General features: G+C 42.2%; 1 protein-coding gene across 1 annotated transcript in view; it reads left to right on the plus strand.

Annotated features, from left to right (window-relative positions):
* Window positions 1-22390, plus strand: part of PLB1 (phospholipase B1) — a 76243-nt gene that overhangs the window by 45638 nt on the left and 8215 nt on the right. Inside the window, exons 34-51 of the mRNA XM_072857736.1 lie at window positions 447-498; window positions 640-720; window positions 1849-1914; window positions 2309-2409; window positions 3301-3382; window positions 3810-3914; window positions 5759-5854; window positions 6962-7033; window positions 8883-8960; window positions 10985-11045; window positions 11751-11809; window positions 14324-14382; window positions 15561-15604; window positions 16861-16960; window positions 18362-18413; window positions 20294-20374; window positions 21443-21508; window positions 22019-22113. Of these exons, the coding sequence (XP_072713837.1) occupies window positions 447-498; window positions 640-720; window positions 1849-1914; window positions 2309-2409; window positions 3301-3382; window positions 3810-3914; window positions 5759-5854; window positions 6962-7033; window positions 8883-8960; window positions 10985-11045; window positions 11751-11809; window positions 14324-14382; window positions 15561-15604; window positions 16861-16960; window positions 18362-18413; window positions 20294-20374; window positions 21443-21508; window positions 22019-22113 (1350 nt within the window). The remainder of the gene's footprint in view (window positions 1-446; window positions 499-639; window positions 721-1848; window positions 1915-2308; window positions 2410-3300; window positions 3383-3809; window positions 3915-5758; window positions 5855-6961; window positions 7034-8882; window positions 8961-10984; window positions 11046-11750; window positions 11810-14323; window positions 14383-15560; window positions 15605-16860; window positions 16961-18361; window positions 18414-20293; window positions 20375-21442; window positions 21509-22018; window positions 22114-22390) is intronic.

Below are 22390 nucleotides of genomic sequence, written 5' to 3' on the forward strand. Positions count from 1 at the left end.
CAGCTTTGCAGGGGGATGAGCTGTGGTTTATGCACAAACGTTGCTCAAGAGGTCAGTTAAATATTGGGACTTGCAATTCCCTTGTTGTTTTAGTCCACGAGGAACAGAGTGATAGCAGCCTAGTTCTAAAGAGGCCATCTGCTTACAAACATGTTGCTGTGTCTGGCTTTTCAGCTGTTTTAGGTGCTAAGCACTGTAATAGAAGCTAAACTTATGGTTCCAGATTAATTACTGAGCTTGAGTAAAATCAGTATTCAAGTTCAATTTGATGTTGACTTTCCACAAAGATGTGAACATGTAATTTGATCATGGCAACTGAGGATTGTACTGTCTCCTCACTCAACCCTTCTGATATCTGACAACTCGATTTAAGGTGTCTGAAGAGCGTTAATGTTGATCTCCCCATAAGGGTGTTTCTTTCACTCACTAGTTGTCCTTCTTCACAGGCACTTACCAGCCCAAGCAAGAAATCTCCTGAGGCTAATGAAAAATGATCCTGTAAGTTGTCTGGGACTCCTTTAATCTTACAGCATGAAAAGAAACAGGTGTTGCGTCACATGATAGATCCACCTGCAATGATACCATGTGCATATCACAAAGTCAAAGAAATTCAGGCTCGTTATTTTCTTTATTGCACAGAGAATTGACTTCAGTGCTGACTGGAAGCTCATAACGGTGCATATTGGAGGCAACGATCTGTGCAACTATTGCAAAGACCCTGTGAGTAGTAGAACTGGTTAACTGAAACTGTAGTGGGACTGTGATTCAGCATAGAAACACATCAAGGGAAATCCATGGATCTTCAGAGCCTTCACAGAGATAGCATGAGTTATATGTGCTGCTGTGTGTTTTGATGGTGGTTGCTGCTGACAGTGCCCTGATACAAAAACAGTTACCAGCAACAGAGTAGGATGGTTATGTTCTCTCTGGCTTACTCCAGGGTAAAAACCACTGTCTTTGCTCATGGTCTTTTGACCATCAGCAAAATGTGGAAGGGAAGACAAGCTTCACTCCTCTGATGTGGTAACTGGTCTACTGCTAGAATGGCCTCCCTAGACATCCAAGAAAGAATTATACTGCTTTGAACTACAACTAGTCCAATCCTACAATTGTCATCACCCCATAACTCACAGTGAAGGGAGGTGCTAGGAACAGGTGAGGTATGTATGAGGGAAGTTGCTGCAGTGCTCAATATCATTTGAATTTTATGCTTCTCTGGTTGTGGAGGAGCCTTTAGGGCTGCCATAAGGAGATCATGGGAGTTGAGTGGGCAGGTGGCAGGGAGAGGCCACCTTTCTCTGCCAGCTCTTACTCTCTTCCCTTTAATATGCTAACTTCTTGTGAGCATTTTCAATTCTCCTGCAACCCCTTGTGCTTGAGAAATTTGCTGCTTCTGCAGGAGCCTCGCTAGGCATCTTTGCTGCTGCTGCCAAGTTTTATAGCTTTATTTATAGCTATGACCTTGACTAGCAATGATTTCACCTAATTTTACGAGAGCTTATCAGCTGGCTGTGAGCACACCTATGGCTGCTTGGTTTATGCTGTTCAGCATGCATTCAGATTGAGTTCCTTCCTGTGTCTTTACATGAAGGACCCAGTGGATTTGGGTTAAAGGTACTGCTACTCAACAAGGCTTATTTTAATTCCAAAATTTCACCAAGTCTTTCTACATTTTAGATTAATTGATATGCTTAAAATCCCTGGTCTCTAGAAAGAAGCAAGAACATTCTACTGACCACAGTGTTGTATGGCAGAAAAGGAAGTGAATTAATGTGATTCACCAGCCTCCCAACCAAAATGCCTTGTGTCTCCATTTAGCAGTAATCTCTTCTTTTCTGTTTCTGTCAGGATCACTACTCAGCTGCGAATTTCATCAGAAGGATTCAAGAAACTCTTGATATTCTGCACAAGCAGGCAAGTGCTGTGAAATTGTCCTGGCATTCTAGCTTGTACTGGTACACGACTGACTGGTGCTAGCTCTTCTGTTTGTTTGATTTGGGGTTTTTTTCCATTGTGGTACCAAACATATTCCATTGACTTCTACAAAAGCATTTTCTTTTGTCTTTTTCTATCTGCGAGTAGTGAGATGCAGTCTGAAATGACAGACAGTAACACTGGATCATGGTGTTGGAAAAGAATCAAAAGCTGAGTTGGGGAATTTGGTGGGGGTTTTTGTTGCCCCCCCTCCCCCCCTTCCAACAATGGAGAAGGGGAAGGGGTGTCAAATGGCTGGACTTTGGGGTAAAATAAATGCACTGTGGGCTGCGTAACCAGTTCCTTCTAAGCTAAAGTCTGACTTACTTTTCAGGTTCCAAAAGCTCTAGTGAGTCTGGTTGAAGTGATGGACCTCTTCCCTCTGAGACAGTTGTTTGTGGATACTCAAGTTCAGTGCCCCACTTACATGGCAGAGTAAGGCTTGTTTGACTTCCTTTTGTACCTGAGCTTATTGTCCACGATGATAAAGTGTGTTCTTATTCCACACTTCTGTCATCATTTGAACTGATGTTCAAAGGTAGCACTACAGTCCTACATACATTCCACGCAGTGCTGACATCACCCTGCCTGATGGCGTTGCCTTCTGTTGGCTTTGATCTAAGTGTTGTCAGAGGACCTGTGTGTTTTGTCTGTGTCTAGAACTGTAAGGTTTCCTGTGATATATAATGTACACCTCAATGAGCTTGGGTTAAAGTTATTGATACAGGGTTCCTCAAGGTGAGGTTGAAGTCCACAAGCATTTGGATTTTCAGGCCTTTTGAGGGAATGTGAAGTATTTGCAGAGTAGGCAGGTTTCTCCTGTTTCAGAGGCTTTATTGCAACAGGTAATTTGCATTCTTTGCTGACCCTCCAGGCGGGGACAAATTCTGTGCCTTGGGAATGCAAAAAGAATTGTTGATTGGAAAGGTGTCAGGTCAGAGGTAGTGCAGCCAGTACATTTCAAAGATCTGTTTTCTAGTTCCAGAGGGGCTGTCATGCACCTCTGTCAGGCTGCAGGGCCTTTGGATGCCAGGGTGTAATGAACGGGACAAACTCTCATACTACAGTGTACATCACTGATATACCTGGGGGTGAAACCAAATTGATTTAGAGTAGTATAATTCATGTGAGGCAGAAAATAAGACGGAGGGTTGAAATGATGAACGATGGCAAGGACGATAAGACATTTTCACAGAAACATGACTGTACGGGTTTCCTTGTTCCTCCCATGCCATATGGGCATTGGGTGGCAAACGGTGACTTCTGCATTCTCAGGTCTCTAACTCTCTCTATTCCTGTTTTCTCCTCTAACCTCTCCCTACGCAGTTATCTGTGTAGTTGTGTTCTCACAGGAGAAGAAAACTCACCAAATTTAACGATGGTGAGGGAAGCCACCAGAGCTTACCAGGTATGTTTATCAAGAGTGGTGCAGTTATTTCCAGTTAAGGTGAGCTCTTGATTACCAAGCAACATATCATAGCAATATTTTACCCCAGATGGGCCCTATGAGCTAAGCAGGAGGTAATTTGGTGCGATCCAAAACACCATATGACCAAAAACAGCAGCAAAGCTCTTCAGAAAAATTTTGTTTTCTAGTACAGAGGGATAGGTGGGAGTTTAGTCACCAAAACCCTGTTCCCCACAGACAATTATCATATTGTGTTCCAGCCTTCTTGGCCACTTTGCAAGGCTCACCTTTTGCGAACATCTGTGGCTATTTCAGTTAAGAAGTAAAAGCTTTCTTCTGATTCTCGGGCTCTCAAAAGAAAATAAAAACCAGTTATGATGCAGAGATGTTGACGGATTACTGGTGGTTGTTTTTTTGTTTCTCGCAGCTTGGCATTTGGAGACTAGTGGAGTCTGGCCGATACGATACTCATGAAAATTTCACAGTGATCATCCAGCCTTTCCTCCAAAATACCACGATTCCTCTTGGTCAGGTATGGTCTAAAGAGACTTCTGCATGCAAAGGACTAACTGTGGGTATCTATACCTTTAGAGACTATATGCAAAATAGTTTCAGCTTGTCCTGTGCTTTTCTTATTAGAACTTGTTGTTTTTTGGTATAGTACATCAGATTTCTTCATACAGTTAGCAGTTCTTTGTTTTACATATTGTGCTGTCAATATGAATTACTGTTTTGGAAAATGAATCAAAACCTGAATTAAGAGGTTGGTTTGTGTATGTTCTCAAGGGTACATAAATATTTTTCTTTCTGAAAATATAACATGATTAAGAAAAGGCAGAGCTATTAAGTTACAGTTCTTAAAGCAACATAGCTGCATTGCTCACTAGAGACTACAGCATCACCTCCTTTTCATGACTCATAACTCATTCTTCTGTGTCTGACAGAAAGAGAAGTTTACATATGATCTGGTGGAAATAGTAGTTTTATGAGTCCTTTTTCCTGTTATTGGCAATTATATTTCACTACCTTGAATGGTAAGTCTCAGTAAACGATAAATCTAGGAAATGACCCAAACCTTCTCTGAAACTGAAACTCTGTTTGCTAATTTTCACACACATCTGCACTTCCTCATCTCACCTGGAACTAAGAGCAGATGGGGCAAAATACTGAGCAGGAATTGCTCTGGTAGAATTGAACCAGAGTGTTCCTGAAAATGCTGGTAATAGCTAGTGATAAGTTTGAAACGTTCAGATGCTGCTACAGACAAATTTCAAAAAATGGCTGAAAGCTTCCCAGGAAAAACAGGCTTTGATTTTTTAATTTAATTTTATTTTATTGGGCGGAGGGGGGAGGCTGTTTCTTTGTTTGTTTGTGAAGCTGGTGCCTGTGAAAAGTTATCGCTAGAGGTTTTGGTACTGAGGTAGGGAACACAGAAATTAAAGCAGAAGCAGCAAAATGTTTCTGAGCTTTTTTATAGTCTCATAAGCATTAGTCCAGATTTTAAGAAAGTTCAGGATGCTGTTTTTTCTTCTTATCTCACACAATATTCAGATGTTCCTGAACCGAAAACTCTGCCTCTAAACTTGGCAAAAGATCGGTAGTAAATTGCAAATTTTGGTAGTAGTCTTCTAATAAGCTAGCCCAAACACACTGAATCAAAACCTGCTCAAGTTTTGAGGAAGGACTGCTCTGACCAAAAAAACGTTGTTTCAGTCATCTGTGACCTAAACTGTCTCTCATCTCAATACTCGCATGAAAGCCAAGATATTTAAATTTCCAAACTCCATTTCCTTCAGATGCTCCAGTATCTGTATTAAAGTACAGCTTTGCTCAGAAAGGAGACTGTACTGGTGTACTCGGTCAGCCTGGCTGCCGTCGCTCAAACACTGACTTGCTTCTTGCTCCTTTCAAACTTGCAGAACTGACACAGCTGTGAAAAAGCAGATGGGCTCTCTTCCTTCTGGTGAAGCATCTGTAACATGCTTGTTACCATGTAAAGGTACCGCAGAGTGTAGTGGTGCCTGTGGTGCCAGTTCTGATGATGTGCTGAGGAGAGGAACACATCTTTATTGCAGAAAGACTAGACAGACTTTCTAGAGAGACTAGACACATAACTGAAAATGGTGGGTTTGCTGCTTCTGGGTGGATCTGCCCTTGGATGCACATAAGCATCTCTAGGTAAGCATTTCTGGTAGCTCATGGACCTGCTGAAGTACACTTTGTATCACCGGGAAATCGTGAGACTTTTCACACTGGAGCAGCAAGAACAAGCAGCACGAACCTCCCACCACTGGCTCTGATTTGGCCTCAGCAACCCCACGTTGGAGCTGTGTGGATTATTCTGCACTCAGATGTCCTTTACGCTTTCCTTTGTAGGATGGGCATCCAGATGTCTCCTACTTTTCACCTGACTGCTTCCATCCAAGCCAGAAAGGCCATTCTCAGCTTGCCAAAGCGCTCTGGAATGCTGTGGTAAGGTGACAGGCTCTGCATATATTGTGGTCTTTACCTAGATCTGACTACCATTAAAATAATCTCTGTAAAAAACATGGCAATGAAGGCCTGGATAACGCTGACCTTGTGTTTGTTTCTTCTTTACTAGTCAGATACCCTCAAATTTCTGATGCTGCTTTCGGCCTAGAATCTTTTTGTTCTTAAAGTGTGTGGGGAGGAGAGGGGTGTTGTAAGTGCATGTTCACAGTCATTTGTGATTTCAGCTGAGCAACTTCAAGCCTACTTCACCCATTGCCATGAAAGGCAGGACAGTATTCAATAAGGATGATGTTTCTATGAACTGATGTGGGAAACCACCAAATAAAGAATTGTAACTGCATATGTCAATTTAAAATGGATTACTTAGAAGTTTGTTTTAAATCCCTGTGTTGTGAATGTCTCATTAGGAATTAAAGTGGCTTTAATTCAGTTTAGTTTTACTACCTTTGGAAATTAGTAAAGCTCAGTAAAAAATGTGTTGTTAGATTGCTTAAGCAAACTCATTTTACTTAGCATTGCAGTGCAGTAGGAGTACGCACGCAGTCAGAGGCGGTATCTCAGATCCTGGATGGTAACTTCTGTACAGTTCAGGGTAATGTCTTAACAGCTGACATGATTGCTTGCTATCATCAAGCAGTACCTCTAATTAAATTTGGTTTAATCTTCTATGCATAAACAGCCTTTTGTTGGAGATGCCATCATGCAGCTTAGCTATAAAAATTGAGGGACTCTTCGTGACTTGTCTTTTATGCAAGAGAAGAGAGTTTACGACCTTGCCTTCTGGCGAAATTCCAAGGTACTTCATGTGCCTGCCAAAATCCTCCAGGAGTTTAAACTGATCCAGTGTAGCTTTCCAATTCCCATTTTAAGCTTCTTTCTAGAGTTGCTGTTTTGTTACACAGTTGTCCTGTTCTTTCTGAGAAGTAGATGCATTTCAGCCTTGGGTAAATCAAGGTCTGTAAATACAGGCAGTCTTATAAAAATTTGAAAGGTATATTTAGATTCTTTTGGATTCGAGTTGTTATACAAATGTAAGATGAGCAGACATGGTTACAAAATTGGGGGGGTTTTTGTCTTCCTTTCTAGTTACAGCCTGTAGGCCAGAAATCTGACTCATTTGATTTCACGGCTGACATCGTCCTCGACTGTCCAACGCAGGTAAATATACCCACGTTGTGGAAGCTGGGTATCAGGAGGCTGTACATGCTTGTGCTCGGTAGGGATTCGGTATGTCTGGAACAAGTTTACTGAAAACTTTTGTTCTCTTCTTACCTCTGAGTGAGTAGGTGCTCTCATACCTGCTCTGGTGTCCCTTGGCCTTTTCCTGTGCCATAAATACTGATTGACAACCTGCTGATTTGTGTATTCAGTTGTAGCAGAGGTTGTGTTTTGTTATGTTTGTGAAGTACAGAGGCAGCTCAAGCAGCAAACAACAGAATACGCTGCATTAACTTTCCCATCAGAATCAATGGGGTTTGGGCACCACAGTGGCTCTGAAAACCCCAGTGTCTGTTATCTCTTGAATTAGTGGCAGGTTGGTTTTTCTGGCCTGATCCATAACAGAGATACTTCAGACTCTGGAAGCTGCTTCTACAGTCATAAAACAAGCTGCTGAACTTGCAGTACAGTTGCTAGGTATCAGCACGTGGAAATGACTGCTGCAGTCAGCAATAATTGGCTCCCTTTCTTCAGCAGTTTCGACAAGGAGGCCAAAGAACTGAACAGAACAGGGAGCTGAGTTGTTCTCTCAGGTCTGGAGACAGTCATTCAAGTCATAGAGGAGGATTTTGTCCATATCGTGTCCATCCTGTCAGAAAAGGAAGATCTGCTGAGTTATTAATTAGCATGTTTCAGAAGTCCTCAGATTCATTTAAATTGATCCTACTTCATTTCACCCAGTATTCTTTCCAGGCAGCTTAAATTAACGTAGCAACTTCTTCTTCAGTGCCAAATAATGTGCATTTTATACTTCTTTCCCTTTGTCCACTCCTATTCAAAGATATTGCTTTTCAGAAGTAGGCATAGAAAAGTTTTATATCCCTTGCAAAGAATACATGGCCATTGTTGTCAGAAATGGTAAGCCCGCAGTGCCTTGAAAAAGTCATTGACAGAAGTGCCAGTAGCTTTCCCTGCTCAGAAAGCTCTGAGGTAAAGACTATGAAACAGTGCTACAAAGGAATAAATAGACTGTTTCCAGGGGATTTCACCTTCTGTGTTACTGAAGGGAGTAGTAAATTATTTCAGATTCTGACACCCACAAATTCCATTTATTGTTCCTAGTTTTAAAATCCTACTTCAGGTAGTCATGTCCATGAAAATATCAGGTGTGCCAGAATGTAAGGGCCCAACAAGCCAAGGAAAATTATTTGTATTGAGGCAACTTAAAGCAGGATAAAACCCTGCAAATAAAAGAACAGTGGGTCTTCTAATCAATTAAATATGCCTTCTGATTTTAGTGCTTTGTAAGACCTCCTCATGCAGATACTGGAATGGCTCTTAATTGAGATAAGTGGGCATCCCGGTTAAATTTTTTAGCCTATATAATGTGCACGTCTTCTTGAATGCATGTTGCATTAGTAGCGGACAAAAATAACCATGCAATTTATACAGCCTCTCCTGGGGGGAAGAGTGATCCTTTCAGTAGTCAATCTTTCATCTCCCTCCTGCTGACACAGGAAGATCTGCCCAGGTTTCTCCAGACTTTACATCAGTGTCTTTTGAAAGGACTAAACATCTAACAAAGTCTAAGTAATTTGTGGAAGGTTAGGAAAAGAAAATATTAAACTGTAATCGGGATCTGGCATATGTCATTTTTGCCATAATGTGCTAAACACAAATCTTACTTCTGAATTTTAAGGAAGGAGCATGGTTTCAAAATCCAGATCCCCATTTTGTAGATTAGGCAATTAACTTTCTTGGTGATATGATGCCTTGATATCATTTGCTATGGTCTGTGCCATGTGTTCATTGCCTAATTTCTCTTACTTTTATATTCGTCTTTCTCCAGAACAAACCATTCCTGGGAACATACAAGAATAGCAACCACACATATCCATCTGTGGAGCCCACTAAAGAGCCAATAGAGGTAATTGTTGCATCTTTTGCTGCATTTTAGGCAAACTATGCAAAGCTGTATCTGGTGACTGTCCACACAACATCCTGAACTTATAGATGAGATAAACTATTACCAGTTGTCAGAAAGGGAAGTCTATCTTGCATTGCGTTTTTTCCTGTGTAAACAAATGTTAAACTCTTCTTTTCCTAAAAGCCAAACAAAATGAATTGTATTAATTGGTGCAATTGTATCAAAACTGTGCTCAACAGTAAGCCACCTAGGATGCATCATTAATTCAGATAGCAAGTTCCTCACAACAGGGAGAAGATAACTCAACACCCTGAATCCCCAAATGATCTGAGGAAGGTTTACATATTCTCTTCTTGAGCCACTGTACTTCCATGCCACATGTACTTCCACTGACATAACCTGTAGAGGGCAGTCACCTTTATATATTGGATATGTGGCCAGATATAAAGGAGGTGATCGGAATCCATTTTCAAAGGGATTCACTTTCCACCATGACAGAACAACTACCACAAGGTAGATTAAAGAAGCTGCAGAAACAAACTTGGTGTAGGACTTGAAGAAATGGGGCAGTCACTTGCTCTTGACAAATGGCTGCAGGCATGCAGACTTCCTGCAAGGGATGCTCTGTTCCGGTGATACAAGTGTGGCTGGAGATGGCAGTCAAAATGGGCTGGGCTAGTTTGGCATACTGGGGGGTCCTCATGTCTAGTCAAATTATGAAAATCTCTGTGTGCCTTGAGGGTTTACAAAGAGCACCAGCTGATATTGTTTCAGCAAGCCATAGTTTGCAATATTGAAATGGGATTTCTCTCTGTAGAGCTAGAGTTATAATTTTAATGGGTAATTCTTGCACTTCCACTGAATCTCAACATCAATAGCTTTTGCAATGGTAGGCTAAAGGAAAGAAACAGTAAAGAGAGTAAAGGAACAGTTTCCTCTCTGATCTAAAAATAAGCCCAGCTGTCCTTTCTAGCCTCTGCAACCAGCCTTTAACTAGATGGCTGATAGTAGAGCCTATTACACAATTTTTTACGAGAACAGATGAATTTGTCTTCATGGTTTTTAGCACTAACCATGTTTTCCGAAGACCACTGGTCCATGTAGTTCTTCTCTGAATAGTAGAACTGTGCAATCGCAGAATAATTCAGGTTGGAGGGGACCTCAGGACATCCCTAGTCCAACATCCCTTTCCAAGCAGGGCTGCCTCTTAGATCAGCGTAAGCAGATGTCTTTGCTCTTACAGGGACTGCCCATTACAACAATTACAATTTTTCCCTCACTACTTTCTCAGCTAACGTTGTTGCTCGCTACCAAAAAGCGTGGGTGGCACATTCATCAGCTGCTTCTGCTGGTGAACCAAGATGATCTGCGATGTGTGGTTGACTCAATTTCCTCAACTGGTGGGATAAGCGTAGTAGCTATGATATCATCTACAAATGTATGGTAGACTAATTATTCAGAGGCTGACAGCTCTTTTTACTGAAACTTTTGAAGCTTCAAAAATTTTTGAAGTTTTGTATTCCGTGCACGCAAGCCTTTTTTGAAAGTTTCTACGAAAATAATAGGTTTCTAGCAAGGTACGTGGGAAATAATAATAATATAATATTAGAACTTTGCAGAGCATTTTATTGTTGATTTTTGTTTGTTTTTACATCTGATGTCTCTTGAGACAGAGCAGGACTTCAAACCCTGCTCAAACTTTAGGTCATGGACAAAATCTCCAGGCAGGAGAGGAGGGGAAAAAATTATCTTCCTTATGGAACTTTGTCATAAGCAGTATTTCTAGAAGAAATGTTTTGCCTTTGGAAAAACATTATGTTTTGGCTAGAAAATGTGACCAAAACTAATTAACGCTTGGACAGTATTCTGCAAAGAAGAGGAAAGGACTGTTGAGCTATATAGGCACCAACCTAGGATCTATGTCTTAACTTGGTTTTGCCTTTCACTGTACAATTAAACCATATATGAATTCCTTATTATCTTCTAACCATAAGGTGACCCAATTTTGTAACTTGCCATTTCAGAACTGGGGCAGTGACCTGTCATGTTCTGAACAGACTCCATCCAGTCATGTCCCAACATCAGGTGAGAAAGAACTCGTAAGCGAAAATCACAAATAGGGAAGATTTCACTTTTTGTTTTTAAAAACAATAAGATCTTGAAATTGCAAATCCTAGATGGAAAGGAAACAAAAGCTGTTATATTTAGCAGCAAAGGATGAAATTCTGTCTTGCCATACACAGCAAGTTCTGCAACACAGCAGGTGTGCTCTCTGTGGATAAATATGATCACATTTCTCATTTATCATATACATATATCGTATACAGCAACACGGCAGATTAAAATTACCCAGGTAGGTTAGTGGCTCAGCAAGTTTGACCTACCTGGTGAGCCTACTCTGATAAGCAGTGCAGTAGGAGCACTGTGTGTAGTTGGAAGGCTTTACAAGGAGATTGCTGATGGGAAGTATTGATCTATGACCCAAACCTGAAAACCAATTAAGAGAGTTTGAATGTATGCATCCCTAAACATATCTAATCCATTTTTATTTTTTTTCCTAAGCTATTTTAAGGTCCATTTATTTCCCTGTTAGTTGAGTACACTGTTGCAAGCAAAGGCAAGAAGTTATGCCTTTTGCCTAGCTGACACACAGAACATGAGGCTCGTTCTCCCTAAAAGTCTGTAAAAATACCATCAGGTTGGAACCAAAGCCTTGGATCTTTATTCTGTTAAAGAGTATTTTGTGTAAGTTATCAATAATCCGGCTTTTTTTCTCCTACTGTTTTTTAGTACATGAGCTACAACCTGCTGACATCAAAGTCATAGGAGCACTAGGAGATTCCCTGACTGTAAGTACTGGAATGAGAAGAGCAATTGTCGATTTCTACCTAGATGTGGTCATGTCAGGCATCATCAGATAGAAAGCAAATTGCTTTGGCTTGGCAAAGCAAAACACATTTACCTGTGTCCCTTTGCAAAGAAATAGCCTGAAGGGATATGAGTGACACTGGCAATTGTGTAATCCAGTAATGAATAATTCAGGCCAGAACAGAAATGGGATCACATTCTCTATTGCACACAGTTTATTCAAGTGTTTTTGAAAAGGGAAATGTCTGCCTTATAAGAATAGTATTTTCTGACATAAAAACAAGAGCAAGCAATTGGCATTTTTCATGCAATGAGAAATCTTCATGAAAATTCCTATGGAAATAATTGATTGCAGAACAAAGTGCTTCTCACTTGAGATAATTCTGATACTTCTCTATTTCAGGATTTTGCTTTCGGATGTTGCTTCCTGGTTTAGGCATCTTCCAGTTAAAACTCTGATGTATTTCGTGTACCAAGAAATGCAAACTGAAAAGAAAAGAGTAGACACAGAAAAGAAAGGCCCCAGAAAAGAATAGCAGGGAATACTGTAGATCTGCACTGAAGTTTTCTGAGAAAAAGTTCCAGAATTACAGAGCACTACAGAATTGTTCTGGCATGGGATGAAAGCAAACATTTGTGTCAACAGTTCCCATGAATTTTAACTCCTGAGCTAAACCAGTGCTCATTCTAGCAGCTTCAGCTCCCATAGAGTTCAGAGGGAGTTGAAGGGACTGAAGCCCTTAAATGATCAGGCTTATCCATAGGCAGGTGTGCATGTCTTCACCTCCTCATTAGCTCTGAAACTGATTTTGCTTGACCTGATGTAATCCTGGCTTTTTCCCTGTGCTGAGCTTTGAGCTTTTCTTAGAAGACCTCGGTAATGACCCTGCAAGTCTCCCTCCTATCCCTTGCCATGACTCTTAAAATTAATTGCGATTTCCTCCCCCACATCTAGTGCTAGACATCTGCACTAGCACACGTCTCTTCTTTTTTAAATTTTAATTATTTTAGTGCATAAAATGTCTCAGAGAGCCCTAGTCATAAGTGCCAGACTCTGATGCTTGAGGTCCCTGTCTCAAGAGCTGAGCAAGACAGTTTTCATAGTGCCATTATTCATGCAATTCCTGTTAGTTGCCATTGGCACAGCAAGATATGACTGGGGTTTTTATTAAGGGTTTTATTGCTGGGGGGGGGGGGTAATGACAGAGTGTTTCTCTTGCGTGTGTACGCACACACCCTCACAAGCACACACATACGCACAAAGTGCAGCGCAGCCAGCAGCAGTGCATACTTTGTACTGCCTAACCATCCCTGGCACAGAGGGACTGCAGCAGCAAAGATCTGCCTTGGCCCACTAAGGCATTGATTTTTCTCCTGGTATTTCCTACAAGAGCCCCGAATGCAGTCCGTGTTTATGGCTGAATTGATACCGTGGCTTTTTGAAGAATACAAGAATAAGTGAAACTACTAAGAAACTATAAAGCTGTGGAAGAACTCATTTTCATGATTGCTGTCCTGAATGTGTGTCAGGGTGCTGACCTTGCTAGAGGTCTGTCCCAGTCCTGTGAGCTACTCAAATTACTCACAGACGTCTTTGTTCTGATGGCTTTATTTATTCATTTATTTTTAAAAGATATTAAAGTTCATACTGCAGGAAGGCTGTTCTCAGTCTACATGCAGTTGGAGATTAATGAAACATTGAGCAATTTAGTCATGCCGCTGGCTAGAATGCATCTATCTGACGACTTAGCACCAATGCACAGTGAAAGCAATAGATATGCCAACATGCTTATCTGTATTGGCAAAAAAAAATCCTGCCTACACCTCATCAAGTCTGTGTGTTAGACTAGCAGACTGGGTCCAGCAGAGGAAAAGTGGATTTTACACCAAAGATTTGGTTTCTTGGCAGATTAAAAAGCAGCTCCTCTACTGATTTATTTACAGCTAAAACTGGCTGGGAATTTTTCATCAGTGTGGTTTGTTTGTTTTTTTTTTTTCTCCCCTGGATTATTAAGGCTCTCAAAATCAGCTTTCTTCAGGAAATGCCAGGATGAAGCATTTTCCATCAGAAAAATCCAAACAAATACAAAGCTGTTGATGTTAATCTGGGTCTCATCAGGTTGCTTGCTAAAACAATATTAGAGTAGTAGTTCCAAAGCCTTATGTCCTTGACCTTACGGTCTGATGCCCTCTGGCTGGACTATATCTCCTCTGATGTTCCATGGTCTACTATCTAGATGAGCTGCTTTTGTATGAGGAGAAGCCCATGAATTTGAAGCATGGGAGATGCAGGGCTGCCCAGAGGCCAGTGTGTGGTGGTGAATAAGGACATGGACCATTTATGCTAAAACTGGGGTATTGCAAAAACTTGGCTGGATGCAGAGTAAAGTTACCAAAATGCTTCAGCATTTTCAAATCACAATGTCTGTCTTACCTAAGCTTGTAGCACTTTTTTCTTCTAGTATTTTACAAATTATTCTTTCCATCCTTTCCAGACTGCAGTGGGAGCCAAAGCAACTGACCTACAAACAGACTGGAGGGGACTTTCCTGGAGGTAAAAATGCTCAATTTTCTCTTTCTCTATTTTTGTCTACAGGCACAGTTAAAAGTGTGGGTCACCTGGTTGTGTAGTTACATACTGGAGTATGTAAATGCAGGGGTAGGATGCTGAAAGCAAGTATTGCTGGGTAAGGATTGGAGGAGTCAGGACTGGAAGAGAGAGGGAGTGATTCTTGGGGCGGGGGGGGAGAGGTGTGTTTGTTGTTGTGGGTTTTTTCTTGCTTTTTTTAACCAGACCTGATTGCTACAAGCGTGGTCCTGTGTGTCTGACAGTAGTGGATTATTAATATGAGTGAATTCTTTCAGCCTCCTGCTAGTCTCTCTGGAGTTTATTCAAAATATTACTGTTGCTGTGATTATCTAATGCAATGTCTAATGCTAGAGAGTCTGAGTGAGTGTGGATTGGCATGAACATGGTGAGACCACTGCACGCACATTCAATGAAGATGTCCCAAACATCTTTGCTATTGCAAAGTAGACAAAGACAATACATGTCAGAGTGGGTGTGAATCTCAATATCCATGCTAGAGTGGAAGGAAACTGCCTGCTTCATATGGGCAGAAGTATGGTTGATAAGAGTGTGTGCATGTATACATTCTTTTCTTCATCCTTTCTCCCCCCCTTGTACGTATCTGCAGACATAAACGTCTTCAGGAGGGGCTGACAGAAGCGGTATAAGAACGTACTGGCTATGTGCACAGACAAGTTTTGAATGGTAGAGGCAGAAGCTCTTTTCATAATCAACATTGCAGAATCCTAGATAGGTGGTTAATGAGTATTTAATGCAGTCTCTCTTCTATGCATAACTGCACACAAATGTAGTTTCAGCAAGGTCATGTGGAGCAACTTTGGTGAGGAAATATGCTCTATGATGGGCATCCCAGCATGTCTATATTAAAAATCAGTTCTCCCAGTATGCTCTATTCCCAGTCTGGAGGCATAGCTTCTATCTTAGCTGATGCCCTGCTTGATTTAATGTGAAATCTTTCAGTACTTTCCCTGAGTTCTTGCGGTTTATCTCCTTAATCCTGTTTGAGGTTTGGTTTTTTGGGTTTTTGTTTTGGTTTTGGTTTGTTTTTTTCCTTCCTGGGCTGCTACAGCAACATATGGTGACAATAAGACACATGGTTGTGGATTAACCCTACTTGGTGATTTTGTTCTTTGCCTTTGTAGTATTGGAGGTGATGGGACCCTGGAGACCCAGACTACTTTACCCAGTGAGTATCCTGGAAAATCAATTGAGAAAAGCAAAAGGTGAGTATTACTCTGAAAGTAGTCTAAGTGGATGCTAGGAAACATCTGGAAATGGTCATGCTTGCCTTGCGAACAGTGGGGGATCCCCATCTATTGTGGATATGAGCAGCTCATGTGAGTCACAGCTGAAACCCAGACTGACCTGACTAGCTGTAAAGTTGATTCAGCCCCTCCACATCACAGGACCTGCATGTGATTGTATCGTCCTTTTGACAGAAATGATTAGGAGTAAATGTGCTGAAGGTGACAGAAGTTCATGGCAGACCTGCTCCTCTCTTATTTCATTTTGTGCTTTCCAGTGACTAGCTGTAATGGCTGTGGGCAAATGAAGGGTTATGAAACAGACCATCATGAAAGCAGCCCATCTAGAGAGGGTTGTTGACAAGGTTATGGTTCTTTCTGATGATTTCAAGTTGCTACATTGCACTGAAAAAAAATCTAAAAATACTATAAATTTCTTGTCCTAGTGTTCTGTGTAATCAGTCCCTGTAGTTGCCATAGAAACTATTAAGTGGTCAGTGTGACCATAAATTGGAGGGGACTTGGTTCACAATGGTTCATCTATTTGTATGTGATCCACGTTGTGCAGCAGTTTGACAATACCTGACATTGTTGGTAATAAACTCTGATATGCTTTGTCTTATACCATGCACATTGCTGTGTTTAAAGAAAAATAGAAGGCGCATTTCATATATGCATTATAAATGAGACTCCATAAAGAGGTTTCAGACAGCACTACAGACACAGTAACAATAACAGTTTTCAGACATCACGCTTCCCTGCTGAGGGTTTCGGTGAAATCTAGAAATGTGAATAAAATTCACTTCTCTGCAATAATTATTATTATCTTGATGGGTAGATTGAGGAGTGAGAGGTAGAGGGCCATAGTTGGAGCATCTGCTCCTGGAACATGAAGGAAAGTAACCATGATTACTCTGGCACTCAAATTCAAGACTAGTGAGTTGCCTGGGACCTGTGCATCTTCTGGGTTGCCAGACCCTGGCTCCTCAAGGCCACAGAGAGAAATAGTTGCAGTGCTGAAGTCTGGACAGTAACTACAGTCTCCAAGGCAGGTGTGTCTATAGCTTCTGTAGGTCACAGTGAATGAGGGGAAAACCCAGGTCCATATTCTCACCACTCTATTGGCTTGCGCTTCTGCAGAACGCAGTGCTGCCAGCTGTACTGTGGATGGTTAAACATTGTGTTTTCTCTTTTTAAGATATCTTGAAAAAATTCAATCCGAACCTCTTCGGCTTCTCCACTGGCAGCTCTAAGGAAACAGCTGCATTCAATGTTGCGGAGAGAGGTGCCACAGCACGGTAAGCACAATCGCAACTGAGAACGGGCAAAGGGGTGAGAACTGATGGACTGGCAGATTATCTTTGAACCGCGTGTCAAGGTTGAGTTAATACTGATGACCTACTTGTACTGAGCATGTTTCTATGATCTGATGTTTTTAATTTTTTAAATTATTTTTTTGAATTCAGCATTTGGGGGTTTATTTGTATTTTTTTTCTAAGTTAGAGACAGAGAGAAACTTCCTTTCTTCATTTGACCTCTGCCCAGAATTTCCGAGCCAATGCTTTAGTTATGCTTCTTATTCTACCAGTACATTTTTCTGCCCAGCCTTCAGTATGCAGTCCTTCAGTATGCAGTCCCTGATTCACTGTCAGGCCATATCTGTAATGAGAAAAAATTTATGAGCATCTCTCATTTATTCCTTGATTTCTGGGAAATGTGCCTCAAACTAACAAATAGAAGCCCACTGCTACCCTAATGGCATTAAAAACTATCCATGTTTGCAGTGCAAAGAAAAAGAAGAGAATGAGCAGCTGGGAATTAATTCCTTTCTCCTCCTGAAGAAAAACTCTACTAGTCTGTTAAGAATCAAAATGTGTAAGAGTTTGTATTGCATATGCTGTGCCTGCTCTACAGATACTCATGGAATTTGCTTCCAAGACTTTCTGTGACACCTTTAACAGTCATTAAATTTATTGCGAGAGTTTCAGGATAGCTAGCAAAGCCTGTGTAGCTACTAAATACTTCATGGGTGCCCTGAGCAAAGACTCAGGGCGATCAGTATGGTTGTGGGAGTGCAAATAATGTAACCGCGTTTGTGTAGGTGCTGGAGAGAGGCAAGGCTTATTAGCTTAAGCACAGTCTCATGCTAGTATATCAGGAGCTCGAGTTTCCAGCTGGTGTCTCAGCATGGTTTGTGCTTCACTCTGTGGACGTTGCATCCTGCCCAGAGCTGGACTGGGACTCTCCAGCCTGGCAGTTCCACAGTGTAAGCAATATCTTCCAGCCATAAGACACGCTTCCAGATCAGGAAGGCTGGTTAGGTGCCCAGCTTCTGTGTAAGCACCAAACTCCCCCACTAGATTTCAAAGGGAGTTATGCAACTAACTGTCTCTGTGCATCTGGGCATTAGTGGTTTTCTTCAAACAAAATGCACTTAAGCCAACTCTGAGATGGGAAGAATTAATCCTAGTTGCCTGCCACTTGGCAGCCATCCTAGCTAAAGCCCTTTCAGATCAGATTATTCACTTGTGCAACTGCTGCTGATCTTGGTCCTTCTATGTTTGCTCGTCCTTTTGAGGCATCACTTTCCTTATACTGATTTCTGCTGATCCTGACTCCCTGAAATGAGGAGTGGGAGATCAAGAAGATTATGTGCTTTCAGAGCATGCATCTAAAATGCTTCTGTCCTCTCTCTACAGCAATATGTCAGCCCAAGCACGTGAATTGGTGGAGCTAATGAGAAGCAGCTCGGTAAGTGGAACTTGGGCCACCCCTCAGTGCTCCCGTGGTCTCTGGGAGAGGACTTTAATTGATGGGATGCTTGAAGAGTGCTTTACTGATGGAAGAAAAGTCTGTGTCCTTGTCTCTGGTGTGCTTTCCAAGATGAATATGCCAGGGATTAGCCTTTAGGAGATGATAATTTACCTATACAAATCCATGCAGGTAAGGTGCAAACACACAAGGCAGAGACTAATGTAGGGTGCAGTGCAGCCAGGAGTTGTAACGATGGTAGTGAAGAAGAGGAGAGATCTGAAGGCTCTGGGGAAATCACAGCACTGCTTAATTGAACGGCAGCATTCAAAGTGGAGGTCATAAAGGCTGAGGGTAAAATTGCTGGAGCAGGCACCTGGTGACCAACATGAATCACACTATTCACTCTAGGGTCTGGGAAATGGCAATACTGGGAAGGGGGACAACTGAAGTCTTCCCAGGAGATTAGGCCCTCTGAAACTCTGGTTCTGAACAGGCAAGTGATTAATCAGTGGCCAGAAAGCTCAGGGTTGGGTGAACCCCTGTCATGCCACAAGCTTTTAGGGAGTTAGCAGGGGATCTAGCATTGTGGACCAGCCTGCTGTGCCAGCTCCACCAAGGGCTACAAAGGGCACCAAAAGGGCGACTAGCTCTTAATTCAGTGGCTGCTGCTGCAGTTTGGGGTGGGGGGAGGAAATCTGGGAGAAAACCAAGGCTGCCCTGCTCCAAGTGTTGGCTGAATTTGAGCGGATGACTGTCTGGGTGTGAGCTGTTGGTTCAGGGAGAGCACCCTGTAAGGGAATGGGAGTGCCTGGTGCTCCTTGGCTCAGGCTGAATGGGAAAGGAAGGTACTGAATAAGCAGGATTTGTCAAAGCATGTGTCTCTCCGTGCCAACACTCTTGATGGATGCTGCGTGCTAGACCCACTGTCAGTTACTCTGCATTACTGATTGTTTGGCAGAGTGAAGGGAGCTGGCATGGCTCTTCAATAAAATAGTACGTGGCTCTAGAGCTTTGTTTTATTCACTGCTTTTTATGCATCTTTAAAAAAGGGGAGGGGGGAAGTCCCTGCCACACTTTGCCCTTTCATGAAAGGCTTTCTGAGCAAAGTGCTGGTTAAGGAGGAGAATTCAGCCCTGTGGGTGATTCCCAGGCCCTTCCTCTATTTGTGGGATCCTTTTGCAGATGTTTGTTATGTAAATGCACCACACTAAAAATAGTTGCCGTTGATTCCTTTCTTTGTACTGAACGTTACAAAATGTTTTGATGAGATCCAGCTCTCAGCAGCGCCTATTGTTAGCTTGCAGTGACGTGGATGCTGCAGCTGCCCTTATATGAGCTCAGTGAAGTCACCAGCCTCCTGGACTCTTCTATTTTAATCCAGCTGTCTGTTCCCTGGGGCACCCCTCACCCCTCCTGGCCGTGGGGTAATACTTGCCCAGCTGGCAGGGATCCCCAGCAGCTCCAGTTCCACAGCTCCATGAGTCACTCCAGCATCCACTCCCACGTCTCTTTGTCCCCACGCTGCCTGCAGTGTTCAGCCACGGCTGGCAAATCTCTCCTGTCCACCCCTGTCCTGAAGCTAACATTCATTTAGACATGCTTGCTGCCACAGACGCATTTCTACGCTCGGCTACCCTGACAGATCTCGTCTGCTGAAGGGGGTTTCCTTACGAAAGCCAAAGTGAATTGCAGCTAGACTAGCAAACAGTTCACATTTTCCCCCTGGACAGATGCTTTTCTTCTTCCATCTTAACTCAGCGTGCCTCCTTTCTCTGTTCTGCCATGCCGTCTGTACCCTCTTTAGCCCCATTTGCGAATGTTACCTCTGCATGCCTAAGCAATGGATGCTGCAATCTGTTTATTTTATGTGCCACTAGAAAATTAATTTCAAGGAAGATTGGAAGCTGATCACTGTCCTCGTTGGAGGCAACGATCTATGCTGGTACTGCTTGGACAAGGTTTGTATCTCTGAATTAGGCATGCTCATCCAGGCATTTGGCAAGTGACCAACCCTGGAAATTTAACCTTTCTCTCTCTCAGTGAGCCAAAGCTCCTCTTTGTTTAAAAAGCACTTAGAAGTCCTGTTCCTTTCATCTGTATTGTATCAGAAACAAGTGCACAGCTTTTAATATTGGGGCACTGTAGCTCTGGAGTAATGCATTATTTAAGAACCAGCAACCTGCCCATATTGAACAAAACACCAAGGATAAACTGAAGAGCTCTGCCAGCTTCACTGGACAAAGCACTCAAGGCAGCGTGGTGTCTTAGGCATGTTGTTATGGGGACGCAAGTGAAGTTTTATTCTGGAAAGCGTCTCCATGCAATAATTACTGAGGATGCCTGATTCTTGCTTGAGAATGACACCAAAAGAAATAACATCAGTTTATAGTGAAAAAGATGTCTTTCATCTAGCTATCAGTGGTCATCCCCTCTGAAGAGGTTCCTGTGGCACACACTGGGGGTCTGAAATGACCAGGGACTCTTCTCTCAGTTTTGCTGCTGCCTGGAGCCTTTGCCCCCACAGGTACACCTCTATAACTACAGTCACAAAGTCCTTTTGCCTATGGGTTTTGTGGGGCCTGACTGCCTCCATATCAATTTCCCCAGATGGCAGTTTAAAAAAAAAAAAAGTATTGCTCTGTTCATAAGGCAAACTAGTCTGGTCTGGGTCCCATAAAAGACAACATGAAATCCAAAGATGTGATTTATGTAGTCATTCATCAGGCAAAGGCTCTGCCAAGAACTATTATATACCTCAGGATTTTCTACAGAGATTAAGGGAATATATTAGTGACATAGAAACACAAGCACTATATAACCTGTGTGCATGTGGCAATAAACCTCTTGATCTGAAAATATATCTGCCAACAAAGGCAAAAAGGAGCATCGAGTTGGTACATCTTCTCATGGACCGCCTTGCAACTAGAGAGTGTGGACTCCTTTGCTCAGGTGAAACAGTTAAACTTCTTGGTTCCTGGAAGAAGACTGATCCAATTTTTTTTTTTTTTTTTTTTTAAATTACACAGGAAACCTATTCAGTGCAAAACTATGTAAAGCACCTTCAGGACACTCTGGATATTTTCTATGAGGAGGTAAGCTTTTAAGATACCCTAGCAAGCTATGTTCCTGGCAAGCACACTGATGTTTTTCTCACCTCTGATAGACTGTCAGTGATTATGTTACATACAAGGTCATCTTCCAAATAACTGGAGTCAGACTGCTCCTCAGCGCTGCATTTCACCAACTGTATTGGATAATGCCCTGAGAAAGTGGGCTGTAGTTTCAGGAAAACTGTGTGTTTCACAGTATTTTTGCTACCGCCAGTTTTGATGGCTAAACCAACTGTACAAAGTTTCGTTTACCCTAGAGAAAATGGAAATGCCCCAGGGATTTCAGCTAGCTTGTACTAGCTGCCGGGAATTTTTTGGCTGAGATCCACTGTATGTCTCCCTCCCCCTCCCTTTATACATAATCCTTGCACATGCCATTGGCTGCAGTCAGCGCAGTTTGCACTGACTCCCTGACCTACGGATGGCACTTCTTTCTCACTTTTTAGTGGTATCATGTTCTGTGACTTGGTATGTCTGGTTATTATCCTGCAGCTCCCAAGAGTCTTTGTCAACATGGTGGAGATACTAGAGATTTCTGGACTGCGTCAGATCGCAGCAAGCTCTTTGCAGTGCGCTTTGACAGCAAAGTAAGTGAGCAAAACAGGTCTTTCCCTTTAAAGTGCTACTTTTTTGCATCAATCTAAATTGCTTCCACAGGAGGACATCCACACTGAGGTTTCCAAGCTACTTTCATTGCTGCCTTTACTTGATGCACTAGTTCCCATCGACTTTCTAGTACTTCTTCCAAGACTTCAGCTAAAAGGCACGCACCTGTAGATAGCAGAGTCGTCACTTTTCTTCTCAGCTCTAAGGCAGCATGTCACAGCACAAGTCACCATATAATTTCTGTACTGCTGAACTTCA

Source organism: Ciconia boyciana, chromosome 3, assembly GCF_034638445.1.
Source record: "Ciconia boyciana chromosome 3, ASM3463844v1, whole genome shotgun sequence".
In the NCBI taxonomy this organism is placed as follows: domain Eukaryota; kingdom Metazoa; phylum Chordata; class Aves; order Ciconiiformes; family Ciconiidae; genus Ciconia; species Ciconia boyciana.